Source organism: Gadus morhua, chromosome 21, assembly GCF_902167405.1.
Source record: "Gadus morhua chromosome 21, gadMor3.0, whole genome shotgun sequence".
NCBI classification, from domain to species: Eukaryota; Metazoa; Chordata; class Actinopteri; order Gadiformes; family Gadidae; genus Gadus; species Gadus morhua.
In genome coordinates, this window is record NC_044068.1 from 16,165,710 (window position 1) to 16,180,709 (window position 15,000).

The following is a 15,000-nucleotide window of genomic DNA, read 5'->3' on the forward strand; positions in this document are numbered from 1 at the left end:
CAGATCTCTCTCTCTCTCTCTCTCTCTCTCTCTCTCTCTCTCTCTCTCTCTCTCTCTCTCTCTCTCTCTCTCTCTCTCTCTCTCTCTCTCTCTCTCTCTCTCTCTCTCTCTCTCTCTCTCTCTCTCTCTCTCTCTCTCTCTCTCTCTCTCTCTCTCTCTGTCTCATGATGCATTCAGCTCAGATGTCTCTCTCTCTCTCTTTTTCTCACCTCGATCTTCCAGCGGCTGAGCCACTCATCCCTCTGTCTCCTGCTGATGTAGTATGGGTCTCCTGCCTGGAACGTCACTCTGGGAACCGGCCTCCGCCGCAGACGGCCGCCCTCACCTTGCTGAGAGGCCGCACGCACGCACGCAAGCATGCACCCACGCACAAACGCACGCACACAAGCACACACACACACACACACACACACACACACACACACACACACACACACACACACACACACACACACACACACACACACACACACACACATAGAGGTTTATACTAGTAGAGTATATAGAGTTTACAGAGCAGCAGAAAATATAAACAAGAATGGAGTTGACCACTTCACATACAAACACACAAATGAACGCTGGAACACAAAACACATGCACACTATTGTACCAATGAACACACCATCAAGCAACCCAGAAGAGTGAGTGGTTAACTCATGGTACATTTCCTATATGAGCATCTCTCAAAGTAATCGAGAAGGAGAGAGAGAGAAGAGAGAGAGTGAGAGAGAGAGACACAGAAAGACAGACAGACAGACAGACAGACAGACAGACAGACAGACAGACAGACAGAGAGAGAGAGAGAGAGGATAGAGAGAGAGAGAGAGCACTAGGTGGGTATGGCTCCCCTCCTCACCTCTTTGGGGGAGTCACAGGTGCTGTCGTCTGGTTCATCTGGAACATGAAGGGAGAGATGCTGGGTTACAGGAAATGGGCTGTCTGTACACATTCAAACTACATTCACACATAGCGACGGCTTCCATCACGTCCCCCGCCAGAGTCTGAGACGCCTGCAGACTCTGAAATACACACTACACGCCCACTACACGCTACCATGCATACCTAGCCCTAACCCGTGGAGTTGCACTTGCTGCATTTTCCCCTAGATCTTCTTTCTTCGAATGCTCAACTGTGGTTCCACTGTAGCGATAGTGAGGGGAGCTACAGAGTGTGCAGCGAGTGGGTTTTCTGGTGAGGCCTGAGTGTGCCTGCTTGGTGATGTGCGCGCGTGTGGACGCGTGGGGTTGTGTATGTGTGCGCACACGCAGTCTTACGCCTCTCGGGGTGCTCTAGTTTCCGTCGCCCGCGCTTCCTGCGTGGGGAGGGGGAGGGGTCACAATCCTCTGGCGGGGTCGGGGGGGCGTTGGTGCACGGGTCAGAGGTCACCAGCTCCTAGGAGATGGAGGGATAGAGAAGGAGCGGGGCATGGGACACGGTCCGAGTGAAGCCAACAGCCACTAACACTGAGCCCCCGACCGGGACACACGAGTTATCACTAACACCTTTTCCTTTAAAACTTATTTCCGACACACACACATGCACACAAACACACACGCACGCATCAGCACGTGCTTGTGCACATATGTACACACACACACACACACACACACACACACACACACACACACACACACACACACACACACACACACACACAATCTGAAACACACCATAGTTCAAACATAAACTTAAACACACACCATACAAACACAGAGACAGACACAGACACACAGACAGAAATACACACACACACACACACACACACACACACACACACACACACACACACACACACACACACACACACACAATCAACCCCCTTCATGATGAAAAGGAGGTTTGTAATAACGTTAATGCATATTGGCTCATAAATGAGGACCTAAAACAGAACCAAGTGCTGAGCGCTGCTAGTCATTAACAACATCATTCTATGGGCCGTCCCATGCAGAGAGGGCTAACCTTGATCTACATTAAACGCCCCGGCCCATGTGCTCAGGGTCCACTTGGCTGGGGACTTCAACTCAGACGGCATTACAATCAAAGTGCTACCGCAATTACAGAAACTAGTTTGGTCCAGGCTTCTGCTTTGATTCACACAGCCTCCTGCTAGTGTTGTGAACTCTAGGACAACACACACATTAGCTTTTAGCGCACACTTTTTAATTGATGCTAAACGCTTCCCAGGCAGGAGCTGGGATTTATAGTACGTGTTGCCAACAGGTTTTACAGCGGCACCGCTACGGAGTGGCGGCGGCGTGAGCGGAGCACACGCTAGCGCTAGCTAGCACTAACGAACTCGCTGAGGCCGTAATGAGCGGGTGAAAAAAAATCATTGTAGAAAGGGCAGAGAACACATAATAACCGGTTGAAAAGAGCCGCAGGGCCTGATTTCCCTGTGCCAGGACGGACTGATACAAACTGAGCGCACACACACCCACACATAGACATATAAACAAACATATTCCACATATATGAATATCTGTGCCAAAATAAAGGTATCTGGGTGTGTGTACCTTTGTGTCTAGCAGAGACGACATCAAAGTGAAAGCAATTGATATCACAAACGTGAGTAAAGGGCATGAAATGAGATGAAAGGGTGGAAAGTAGGTCGCTGGGTGAGACTCAGAGAACACATTCAGCGTCTCTGCCGTCCTCGTGACATGTTCGCCTGAACCTGTGAACCACCACTTCCTCTCTGGGTCGGTGTCTCCTCGATGACCACTTCCTGTATGCCGCTACACACTATTCAGCCCCTACAGCTGGTACTGTTTCAGCTCTCACTCACAAGTGGCTTTAAAAACACATTCAACCATTGAGTCGTTTTGTACGATTAAGTCACAGAACGCCCCCCTGCATTAATAGCATGGCATGGGTGTTTAAATATAGAGAGGGGGGATGGAAGTGGAGTAATATGCTGTTACCAAAAGCTAACACTATGCTCTTTATGTCCGGATGGTCCCTAGAAACATTTGTAGCTTACGTTAGCATCCATTAGCCTCATTAACGACTGCAGACCCTTTATTTCCTCCATCTTGGTCTTAGAGTTTCATTATTAGAAACTTATGACTGAGATTAACAAATGATGCAAATAAGTTTATTCATAGCCTCAAACCAGCCTCGTGGTGTGGCCCCACCAGGGAGACACAGGTGAATATTATAAAAGTATTTAGGGGATCTTTCCATTTGGCAGAACAAAGGGAAAGTACCATGACATTAGCAGTGTTCGAAATCGTTCCCTATTCACTCACTCACTATTCCCTATATAGTGTTCATGATATAGTGCACAATATAGGGAACGAACAAACGAGAATTCAGACACTACGCTGAACATTTCTAAACGTCATTTGCGTCTGTAAATGCGCCGGGTATTTGTGAGACGCAGACAGATGTGCCCATATCATGTAACAAACGGGGCACTCACGAGGAAAACTGGAGGTTGTATTGATGTTGAATGTTGCATTTCCTTGATCATGTTTTTTTTTTATTAATTTTGAATGTTACATTTTCTATGTTAAATCACAAATAAATATTGACAGTTCTAAACGAAAGCCGGAGACTCCATCATCAAATGTATTCGTTTTTGCGGTTATTCAGCTTCTTCTTCTCCTCCGGAAAAACACGACCGCATTGCATTGTGGTATACGGGGATAACATGTAGGGAACATCGTAGGTACCCTCAAATTTTGGGTGTTTTAAGTCTTGAAATTTACCACTGAGAATTCGAACACCACTACAAAATGGCGAGCACCCTATATAGTGCACTATAGCCGTGATAGGGAACGATTTCGAACACAGCTCTTGTCACTACACCTACACTACGACTCGACCCAGAATGAAGCAGACAATCTTTGTTCATGTTGAATTGTGTGTGTGGGGGGGGGGGGTTCTCGTTACACATCAGATTATCGGTATGTTTCTGGATTTGCAATAAGAATATAATCCACTGCCTATGAGCCTATAGCTCCATGTTGTGAATCTGTGTTGTATTGACAGTTTCAACATAATTGTTTCAGACATTAACCAAAGCAAACACACATTCACGCACACACACACACATGGATACCAGGACTCTCTCTCTCTCACACAAGAGAGAGAGAGAGAGAGAGAGAGAGAGAGAGAGAGAGAGAGAGAGAGAGAGAGAGAGAGAGAGAGAGAGAAGCAAATGGGGTAAAAGGTAGGCATGAAATACTTAAACTAAGCTAATCAATTTAGACATGAACCTCATTATTACTGGTGATGGCTACGCTGATGCACAATGTGTGTGCGTGTGTGTGTGTGTGTGCGTGAATGTGTGTGTATGTGTATGTGTGTGTGTGAGCCTGTGTGTGTGTTTGTGTGTGTGTGTGTGTGTGTGTGTGTGTGTGTGTGTGTGTGTGTGTGTGTGTGTGTGTGTGTGTGTGTGAGCCTGTGTGTGTGAGCCTGTGTGAGCCTGTGTGTGTGTGTGTGTGTGTGTGTGTGTGTGTGTGTGTGTGTGTGAGCCTGTATGTGTGTGTGTGTGTGTGTGTGTGTGTGTGTGTGTGTATGTGTGTGTGTGAGTGTGTGTGTGTGTGTGTGTGTGTGTGTGTGTGTGTGTGTGCGTGTGTGTGTGTGTGTGAGCCTGTGTGTATGTGCATACATTTGTAGCGTGTGGGGAAGGCAAATAAGAGGAGAGGACAGGCACAGAGGAGAGTGAAGTTACAACCCCCACCCCCTCCCACCCTAAGCCCCCCCTCCTACACGCACACACACTCCTCTCTCTCCCGCTCCTAACTCTCTTCTGGCCTCTATAGTTACTGTGACATTCTGACAGCTCCACCCTGCGCACTACACAATAGCTCTATTCCCGAACTCTGTGTGTGTGTGTGTGTGTGTGTGTGTGTGTGTGTGTGTGTGTGTGTGTGTGTGTGTGTGTGTGTGTGTGTGTGTGTGTGTGCGTGTGGGTGTCTGTGTGTGTGTGTGTGTGCGTGCAAGCGTGAGCCTGTAAAAGAGGTATGGTGAGAGAAAGCAGCAGGCATGGGCCGTGAGTATCATGCTACTTCTTTCTTCGCACAAAGTGAGCTGATTTCCTGCTGGCACTTGCTTGAGAGTATTACTGTCACCGCTAATGTTGCTCGCAACAAAGCACCCTGCTATTGTCGCCGCAAATACTCCTCGCAACTGTTAATGACCCCGGTCTGTATTTATAGCGCCAACCTAAGTTGTACTGCCGTCATTATTCGTTCACCACAACTGCTCCCCGAAACACAAGGGGGTCGCCACCCGTTCAGGGTCTGCCCACACCTCGGCCTATTTGTGTGTCTGTTTCCAAATGGCTTTGTGTTTTGCTTTACCCGGTAGCCTTTAACTATGTATTTTTATGTGCTCTTAACACCCTGTCTAGGATTGCTTCTGGGAGATGGCGACCTTCAGTCCACTACAGCATATGAACGCTGTGTTTGTGTATGAATAACCGTCTGAATCAATCAGAGTGTGTGGTGTGTTGTGCAGGCGAACCACTGCTTCCCACGACGAGAGCTACTCACAGGAAGTTGCTTGCGTTTCCTCCCGGGCCGGCCCACTCTGTGAGGGGGTGTGGGGCTGGCCAGCGTGCCCCCCTCCGGACTGGCTTGGTTCAGTCCGCCTTCACTCTGATGGAGGGAAGAACACACACCATGAAGTCACACAATAATGTCGACAATTTTTACGTAAATACATTCAGTCAGACTAAAAGACAATCGATTATTGTAGCAAAATTGAGGTACGGGAACATAAGCAACCTAATACGGCCTTAAGTATGTATATAGATGGGAAATGCAGTATTTTTTTTCCGAACACAAAGCTTTATGTGCTGAATTTGGACAAACTGCGGTGGTGTCTTCTGGCATGGCAACCACAATAAACGTTCCTTGATTGGGTTTGCTTTGAATGAGAGTTATGAGACTCTTTCTGACTGACCGATACCCTGTCAGCTAGAGGCCACAAGCTCATAGAATAAGACACAGTTTTTGTCATTTTGCTTCAGTCAGCAGAATACCGCATTACAATGAACTCAACCCATGATGCCTTAAAGCCTTGTGTATTGTGGCAATGGTGATAAACACAAACACCCATGCTGCCACATCGTCTCAGGGCTCTGTTTGATCTGCTGCAGCACCACAACAAGCCTCAGTCTATGGACTCATCAAAGCTAATAAGCATCTCATTTGCTGTATTTCTAAACAGTCATTGCATGGCTTTTGGCCGCCACGATTCTGTGGCAGACTGGAAACAGTTGTCCTTAAGCCATCTGAACCTCGTCTGCCATGTTTACAACTGCTCTTAGTCGGTCACTTCCCTCTCCTTGGATTCTCCCTCATCCTGTCCCTGATGACAATGCGAGGCAGTTGCTACGGTGCAGAGAACTGCTTAGCAACTGTCTCCAACTGGGGGTTGGGCGGTGGGGGGGGATGTCAATGCTGACTAAACAGTCCTGATGTCACTTCCCTCAGTGGAGGAACCTAGCAACCGGCTATCAGGACACGGGGGCGATGGCTCTGCGCCTGGCATGCCGTCCATATGCCCGTGTTGTCGCACAATCACACACACACACACACACACACACACTGCTGGTACACAAAGGACAGCTTCTATGCAAAAAAATATAGTATAACAACAACCAGATGCAATACCACAATACATCCTAGCTCCCATGTCTAGCTTTCCTAAATGAAAAACACAACCCGGATCTCCCAACACATGCACATGTACACTATTTATACAAAGAAAACAGAACCAAATAGAGACGATCAGGAATATCTCCATATACCTCTGGTCTATTTCTGTCTCCTGGCGGGTTATTTTAGGCTACCGCAGTTGCTAGGCAACCGCACTGCAAACCGGGGTAGGCCGGCGAGGGGAACGATCCCAGCGGCTGCAGACAGTCTGTCCTCTTTCCTTTCTCCTCGTTCGCCGCTCCCGGCTCTCCCGCTCTCTCCCTCTCTCCCAGTCTCTCCCAGTCTCTCCCTGTCCCTCTCTCTCTCTCCCTGTCCCTCTCTCTCTCTCCCTCTCTCTCTCTCTCTCTCTCTCTCTCTCTCTCCCTCTCTCTCTCTCTCTCTCTCTCTCCCTGTCTCTCCCGGTCTCTCTCTCTCTCTCCCTGTCTCTCCCGGTCTCTCCCGGTCTCTCCTGGTCTCTCCCTCTCTCTTTCTCTCCCTGTCTCTCCCTGTCTCTCTCTCTCTCCCTGTCTCTCTCTCTCTCTCTCTCTCTCTCTCTCTCTCTCTCTCTCTCTCTCTCTCTCTCTCTCTCTCTCTCTCTCTCTCTCTCTCTCTCTCCCTGTCTCTTCCTGTCTCTCTCTCTCTCTCCCTGTCTCTCCCGGTCTCTCCTGGTCTCTCCCTCTCTCTTTCTCTCCCTGTCTCTCCCTGTCTCTCTCTCTCTCCCTGTCTCTCTCTGTCTATCCCTGTCTCTCCCTGTCTCTTCCTGTCTCTCTCTGTCTCTCCTTCTCTGCCCAGCTGAGTTCTGTTGTTCATTAGCTTTTAGGGTGGTTGTTTTATCTTCTTAACAAAGCCAACATGGATACTGCCTTGCAAACGTGTGCCTTATAGTGTATAGAACTGAGGAAGAGGGGATGGGGGGGGGTTGTCTTTATAGAGCTGGTGGAACCACAAGTGAGGATGGCCATCCATCAGATGGGTGCTTTTTTAATGACGTCATTAAATAAACGATGGTGGATCACGGCTGGATCCTGTTTCGTTGAATCTCCCAAGCCCTTTACTCCATCCCATGACGGACACGTACATGCACACGCTTCCTTGATAATCGTTTTATGAATGAAGTCAGTCAGCAAGCAAGTTTGGAAGTTAGAAAGTTAGAAAGTACAACAAAGGCAACAGAGAAGAAGTCTGAGTGTGTGTGTGTGTGTGTGTGTGTGTGTGTGTGTGTGTGTGTGTGTGTGTGTGTGGGGGGGGGTGGGGGGGGGGGTGTATGAAGTTAAACGGTATATAGTTGTTGGCCAGTAGCCAACAGTCTTGTAAGTATATGTGCGTACATGTGCCTATGGACATGTGCATGTGTGAGCGTGCGTCTAAGCGCGTGTGACTGCGCAGTAGTGAAGTAGATACGTAAGTTGAGCAGCTTTTTATATAGTGCCACAACAGAATGGGTTTCAGGCTGCTGCCAGATTTACGAGGCCTGCCCCTGGGCTCTTGGGGAGCATATGAAAGGAGCCATTTTTCACATGCCGTGTGTGTGTGTGTGTGTGTGTGTGTGTGTGTGTGTGTGTGTGTGTGTGTGTGTGTGTGTGTGTGTGTGTGTGTGTGTGTGTGGACATGGGAATAAGTGTATGTATATGCATGTTTAAAATGAATGTGTGTGTGTTTGAGTGTGTGTCTGTGTGTGTGTGTGTGTGTGTGTTTAAACATGCTCAAATACATATTGGTTCTCATGAGGAAAGAAAGTTACACACTAAAATGTGAGGGGCAGCGGACTTGCTGGAGGTGCAATGCAAATAAACACCTTATACTTCACACACACACTATACTGTGAGTGAGTGTGTGTGTGTGTGTGTGTGTGTGTGTGTGTGTGTGTGTGTGTGTGTGTGTGTGTGTGTGTGTGTGTGTGTGTGTGTGTGTGTGTGTGTGTGTGTGTGTGTGTGTGTGTGCGCGCGCGTGAAATAGAGAAAAAAAAAGAGACAGCATGTGTGTACATGTGCGTGTCGTTTTCAGGCCTGGCCAACTAACAAGCCAAACTCACGTCTGTCCCGTAACTTTGATGTCTTGAGTCTGTCTTGTGACTCCTTCGTAACCCCCCCCCCGCTGCCCATCCCCCACCTCCCCCCTCTCCTTCCCCAGTTCCTGTCGCTCTGAGTTTACACCGCTTACCAAATGGCTTTCATTTCACCTACTCTCTCTCTACACAGGGAAAGAGTAGCACATATTAATAGTGAGTAGTGAGGGTAGTAACGTCATAACTGTAGCATCAGCAGAACTTGTAGTAGTTAAAGTAGTGCTTTGAGTAGCAGCCATAGTGCCACTAGTAGAGGCAGTAGTGTTGATTAGCGGTGGAAAGGAACCTTTGATAACAGAAAGCTAAATTCTGCAGCGGCAGTGGATGTTGCAAGCAGCCAATCAGCATCAGCGACAGAGCACCCCTCCAGTCTATGGGCCGCCTGTACGCACAGCAAAGGCATGGGGAGGCCGAGAGGCCACAGGGAAAAGAACAGCAGCGTGTGAAGGAGTCCTAGTGCATCTCACTCTCTCTCACCAGGTCAGCGGAGCTGTGGTTCTCCGGCGTCTGCGTTGGCCCGTCGGCGGTCGGACTATTGGACGGCATTGCAGGAGGTCTGTGGGGGAGGGGGGGAACATAAAGGATTCCAAATCAGTGACGGTTTGAAGGAGAGGGAAGGGGCAGGAAGACAAAGGGAGACAAAGAGGTACAGTAAAGCATGGATGAGGCTCGGACAGGCACCAGGTGTGGCCTCATTCAGCCACTGTCACTTTCCGCCTGTCAACAGCACTGCCTCTGCTGCTGGGGAGGGGGGACCAGAGGGCAAAGAAACAGGCACCCAGGTTAAGTTTGAAACCCCCACACGCACACACACACACACGGGCTGACGCACACACACACAAACAGGCAGACACACACACACACACACACACACACAGACTGACACACACATAGATGCATGCCACACGCACGGGAAAACACACACATATGGACAGAAACACACACACACACACACAGACAGACACACATATAGACACATGCATGTAGCATGCTGGCAGGGGCACACACACATACACACACAAACAAACACACAAATAATCAGACACACATAGACGCTTGCACACAGACACACACAAACACACAAGAAACACACACACACACACACACACACACACACACACACACACACACACACACACACAGGTGCAAACCCAATCGAAAATAAGTCGCAGGCGCCCTCAGGTTGAAACAGGTGTGAGACACGCATGATGGATTGCACTTGTGGCCCACATCACCCACGCACACGGTCACACATACACATGCACACACACACATAAAGGCAACGACCCACACGCACGTGGACACGCACACTCACACAGAAACAGGTGACCTCAAAAGCATTGATTCTATAACATGACTATAACAACGTGTCCTGCTTGTGTTGTTACAGCAAGGTACCAAAAAACCCGAAATAAAATACCAAAATCAAACGTCTCTAATAACACGCTATTTCTCTCACTCTCTCTCTCTCTCCGTCCCTCTCTGTGTCCTCTCTCTCTCTCTCTCTCTCTCTCTCTCTCTCTCTCTCTCTCTCTCTCTCTCTCTCTCTCTCTCTCTCTCTCTCTCTCTCTCTCTCTCTCTCCGTCCCTCTCTGTGTCCTCTCTCTCTCTCTCTCTCTCTCTCTCTCTCTCTCTCTCTCTCTCTCTCTCTCTCTCTCTCTCTCTCTCTCTCTCTCTCTCTCTCTCTCTCTCTCTCTCTCTCTCTCTCTCTCTCTCTCTCTCTCTCTCTCTCGTTTCGCTGAGGATATGACACTGTGGCCTTACGTCACCTCCTACCGATGAGGAGCAGGGATGGATAACACAGGACTTTCAGAAGACGGTTCAAGGAAGGACAATATATACACAATATCCCCCAAATCCACCTAGGGCTCTCCTCTTACAGACAAAGGTTTTTGTGGGCTTATTTCTATAATGCTTTATTATAAATCAATAAAAACGTAGGGCTAGCACTCCCCCACGCAAATGTAACACACATGGTAAGTCCGCCTGGTGTAACATTGTTGGAACGCACACAAGCCATCGGTTGTTTTAAATCCTAGCGTCATTAGAGGCCCACGCATAGGCCTTTACCAGTGGGAGGAGGGATAAGTTGCGCAGAGGAAACGGTCGCGCGAAGCAATATGACATTTGATTTGAAAGACCTGCACGCGGCCTTACCGGATGGTCACATTCCGCGTATAAAAATCGGCGAGCGGAGAGCAGAGCAGGTGAAACAAGTCTCGCATGTGTGTGTGTGTGTGTGTGTGTGTTCAGGCGGACACGGTGAGGACAGATTACTGGGTCAGGTAAAAAAAAAAAACGCGAGTACGCGTTTAAGATCGAATGGACCCGTTAACCCCGGTAGGCGCGCGCGCTCGCCGTGGCGGCAGCGGTTCCGCGCGCTTGATGTGTCTGTCTGGGGGTAAAACGGTGCGCTCGGGTTTACCTGCGGGGGGTAAAGGATATGTGGCGGCACACAACTTGAATATTCACCGGTGTACAACCATCCACGTTGACCGTGGCTAGGTTCCATTGGCCTTGACTTTCATTCTATGGGCCTACTGTACAAAGAACTCCCCAAGTTCACTCGCCATGTCCGTGATTAAAGCGCTCCGTTTTCACGAGCACATCATCATTTTTTAAAACACAACCCGGCTCGGCTCTACGGAAACGCACAAGCAGTTAATTATGAGTGCGTAATGACATAAACCGTGCCGTTGTGCATTGTCGAGCCAAAAGAGGCGTTTATAGTTACCGTGATATCCGTCCCAGGCCCCGGACCCGACGATCGTCGCTCTCGCTCTTTCCCTCGCGCCCTACCGGGTCTCTCCGTTGCTCGCTCGCGCTCCCCGCCTGTTCCTCTCCAGCCGGCCTGCTAACACGAGCCGCAGAGGCCGCCACACCGGGAGAAAGTTTCCGCAGGGTCCTAGAGCCCGCTTTTTTCTCTCGTTATATGTGTATTTGGCACACGTGTGACTGTGCGCCTACAATGCTCCACCCTTATTTTACATATAAGGCCATGCCCATAACTACCATATACCCTGAACGATTAGCCTGAAGGCACATTTGTTTGTAGACACAATGCAATAAGACGCACATTGTTGAATAGGGCTGACCTCTGGCCTTGTAGCTCTGGTGTTTGGAGGAGGCCTGTGTCAATAGTTTGGTTTATTGGAAGGCTCATAAGTCTCAATACATTTGTGTTTAATTAAGAACGAATGTATACACAATACAAGCATGGCAGCATATAGGGAGTATTGGATTTTTGGTACCTGGAAGTAAAATGTTTAATTCAGACAAGAGTTTGGGTCTGCAGACACCATTCAAGGTTGTCTATGAAGCTGTCAAAGTGCTCATCAATGTGGTGTAGCAGTTTGGGATGAGGTTTGACTCACCCATCCAATGATGCAAAGATGAAAGGGTCTTTCCTAGCCCACCGTGGCTGGCCATCACCCCCTGAGGGGGACTCCCAGTTAAACGTTAAACCTTCTGAAATCTCCTCGATTGTGTGCTTGAACAACTCTCAGCTCTGAGGTAAGGGATCAAATTCCTTCTAGTCAATCAATAACCCATTTATATAGCTTTCTTTTTTTACTAATTTCCATCTCATTTGTCAATGTTGAGTCAGAGAATGAAATGTACAACATGAGCAATTATACGGTGTGGAATTATATTTATTGATCAAAGACACTGCGATCCTCAATTCAGGTACTACACGCCAAACATGGAAGCCCCCATTGGCACGAGGTGTTAACTCTTTGTCCGCACATGTCTCTCTCTCTCTCTCTCTCTCTCTCTCTCTCTCTCTCTCTCTCTCGCTCTCTCTCTCTCTCTCACACACACACACACACACACACACACCAACACCCACACATGCACTTAAAGACACTAGGACATGGGATGGACACACCCCTCTAAAGGCAGAGAAGTCGAACAGACACTCTCAGTTACCCTAAATACCTGTCACTGGTTCATCAACTTAGTAATTTAGGGTTAGGGTTAGAGTGAAAACAGGATGATCCTGGTTTCTGCCTCCAGTTGGGGGAACATGAAGAATCCCCTTGGCCTAGGTTAGTAGTAGGGCTTGAAGACACAATAGGAAGACTTGCTCTACAGTTCTACTGCTGCTCAGATGACTCACTCGTGCGGTTGTCAAGTGAAGCTCAACTTCATAAAAAACAGGTCAGGACAAGTTGAGTCCTCTAACCTCAATTGGTAACAAAAATGGGTAAAAAAAGGTCTGAAAATCCCCTGTTCTCAAGCCATGTCTGTTCACTGATGATTAGTGAGAATAAATGGGGAAGTTATTGTCAGATAGATTGTATAAATAAACGTTCAAGCTTTCATACACAACGTTTCTCGAGAGTTGAAGGGAGGTATGCAGCAATTTAAAAAATGAGTGTCTCCCAGAGCGTAGAAATGCTGCCTGTCAAGAACATCAATAAAAGCATGTCCAATGTGTGTGAAGAGGTCATCACTCTGCTGCCCCATAAGACAGGGATGGAAAGCTTGGCGCATGAATGCCGGCAATGCTGGCAGGTTCCTGCAGGAGGTAAGACTGACTGAAACTGCTTGCTTAACCTGCCCTCATCCACCCTCCCAAGGGTCCCAAACGGGCAGCACGGAGAGGGGGGAGTGTCTGTCTGGGGGCCCCAAAGCTGAGGTCTGTCCTCTCGTGGACACTGCCGACGTATGGGTGGATATCGATGGTGTTGGTCAGGTCAGGTGCCACTTCACCTGAGCTGAAACTATTGTACTGGGAAGAGATCGTCTCCACTAGAGCATTCTGCCTCCAGCAGTCCCTGTTCCCTCCACAGAATAACAATAGATAGCGGAACGTGTTTACACTAGTTAGTCTGAAAGAAGAACTTCATTCCAAAAGATCATAATATATCATAAATATATAATTTCAACATTTGATAATTTCTGAGATTATTGATAAAATATGAATCCCCTTTCCCATTTAAAACACCCCCAACGATTTGACTCAGCTTTGAATAAAACCTGTGTTATAGCCTTGTAATGAGTTCGATTTGAGCTTTAAATAATTGACAAATGTTGGGAGAATTTATGGCTCTTTCTGAAGGCCCTGATTAACATAAAGTAGACGGATGAACAGTAACAAGGGTTGGTGTGAAATAATATTTATTTATAGAAGAAACAGCGATCCACACTTCAAATGACAATGTACCTAACATGGGAGACCTGCAGGGCCTTTAGGTCAGGTTGGTACTTTCACATGCACACACACACACACACACCGAAGTACTCATAAAATCATTAACTCAGTCATTTGTTCACTGATTATTTCCGTCACCGGTTTATTCATTCAGTCGGTTATTTGGTGTAAAATAGACAACACCTCAAGGAGAATCCTGGCTTCTGCTGTCCAGGCGAGCTGAACGCATTATAGCCTTTGTCTGGGGAGCAGTTGGTTGAAGAGCAATCCAATAATTGATTGTTGGGATGTTTAGAAGACACTCACTCATGCAGTTGTCGTGTGGTGAGAAGTACAGATCAACTCAACAGACTCAACGGAGGTGCATGATGGGTATGTGCAAGCTGTCTGGCCTAGAGGATGCCTATATTACAACCAGGTGTGAGACAAAATAGTGATTGAGGGTCCACCCAGATGTCTGACCAATCACCCCCACCCACTGGGGAGGTCATCCACGGACGGTGGATCCACTCGGGTTGTCACAGGGCGATGGGTTTTGCAACGGCTCATAATGACCAACCTCACACCTGCTTGTAAAACAGGCCTTTCAAGCAATTATTTCCAAGTATATACAAAAATAATCCATCATCCAGTGTTTTTCTGATCTGGGATCCAACCACCCTACTGCGTTACAGCATAACTTCTGGGGGGAGACGGCACAGAGATATTGTACAGAAGAAAACCTTTCCATTTTAAAAGGTGCATTTCCCCTGTCTATAGCAACATGATTGGATGAAACAAATTGAGGTTAAACAAAGCCTCGTTTACACAGATTTGACCTCATCTCCCATCAGACTTTAGGCTAATCTTAAATCTGATTAGTGAGATTGCGTAAGAAAGCTGGGCCGCGCTCTGTTCTGTTAGTACCGGTGTTACCTCTAACTGGTAGTCCTAGGAAACAATGTGGCCACCAGAACCAGTGGGAGAAGTCTCATCCATACAATGCTCTACGCGGGCACACACACACACAAACACACACACACATGCACATACAAAACAGGCAAAAATCAGCGGATCCACATTAACACACTGACTAAGTGTCCAAAGTCAAAATCTAACTCAGAATCAAAAGCAAGGCAATAAATACTG

The 15,000-nt window shown here is 47.9% G+C and overlaps 2 protein-coding genes across 16 annotated transcripts in view; both read right to left on the minus strand.

Annotated features, from left to right (window-relative positions):
• dnmt3aa (DNA (cytosine-5-)-methyltransferase 3 alpha a) overlaps nucleotides 1–12,165 on the minus strand; it is a 36,632-nt gene extending 24,467 nt beyond the window's left edge. For 5 of the 10 annotated variants that reach the window (XM_030345878.1, XM_030345873.1, XM_030345876.1 and 2 more), the window contains exons 1-6: nucleotides 12,089–12,164; nucleotides 9,193–9,271; nucleotides 5,502–5,606; nucleotides 1,263–1,392; nucleotides 857–894; nucleotides 210–329 (exon numbers count right to left, since the gene is read on the minus strand). In XM_030345878.1, the coding sequence (XP_030201738.1) occupies nucleotides 210–329; nucleotides 857–894; nucleotides 1,263–1,392; nucleotides 5,502–5,606; nucleotides 9,193–9,261 (462 nt within the window). In that variant the 5' untranslated portion in view covers nucleotides 9,262–9,271; nucleotides 12,089–12,164. Of the gene's footprint in view, nucleotides 1–209; nucleotides 330–856; nucleotides 895–1,262; nucleotides 1,393–5,501; nucleotides 5,607–9,192; nucleotides 9,272–11,448; nucleotides 11,606–12,088 lie in introns of those variants that run through there. The other 5 variants (XM_030345874.1, XM_030345872.1, XM_030345880.1 and 2 more) reach the window with 5 other exon arrangements.
• Nucleotides 12,166–13,819: 1,654 nt separating this feature from the next.
• dtnba (dystrobrevin, beta a) overlaps nucleotides 13,820–15,000 on the minus strand; it is a 27,676-nt gene continuing 26,495 nt past the window's right edge. For all 6 annotated transcript variants that reach the window (XR_003974364.1, XR_003974362.1, XR_003974365.1 and 3 more), the window contains one exon: nucleotides 13,820–15,000. This exon is cut by the window's right edge and continues 528 nt beyond it. The gene's annotated coding sequence lies outside the window, so the exon portion shown is untranslated.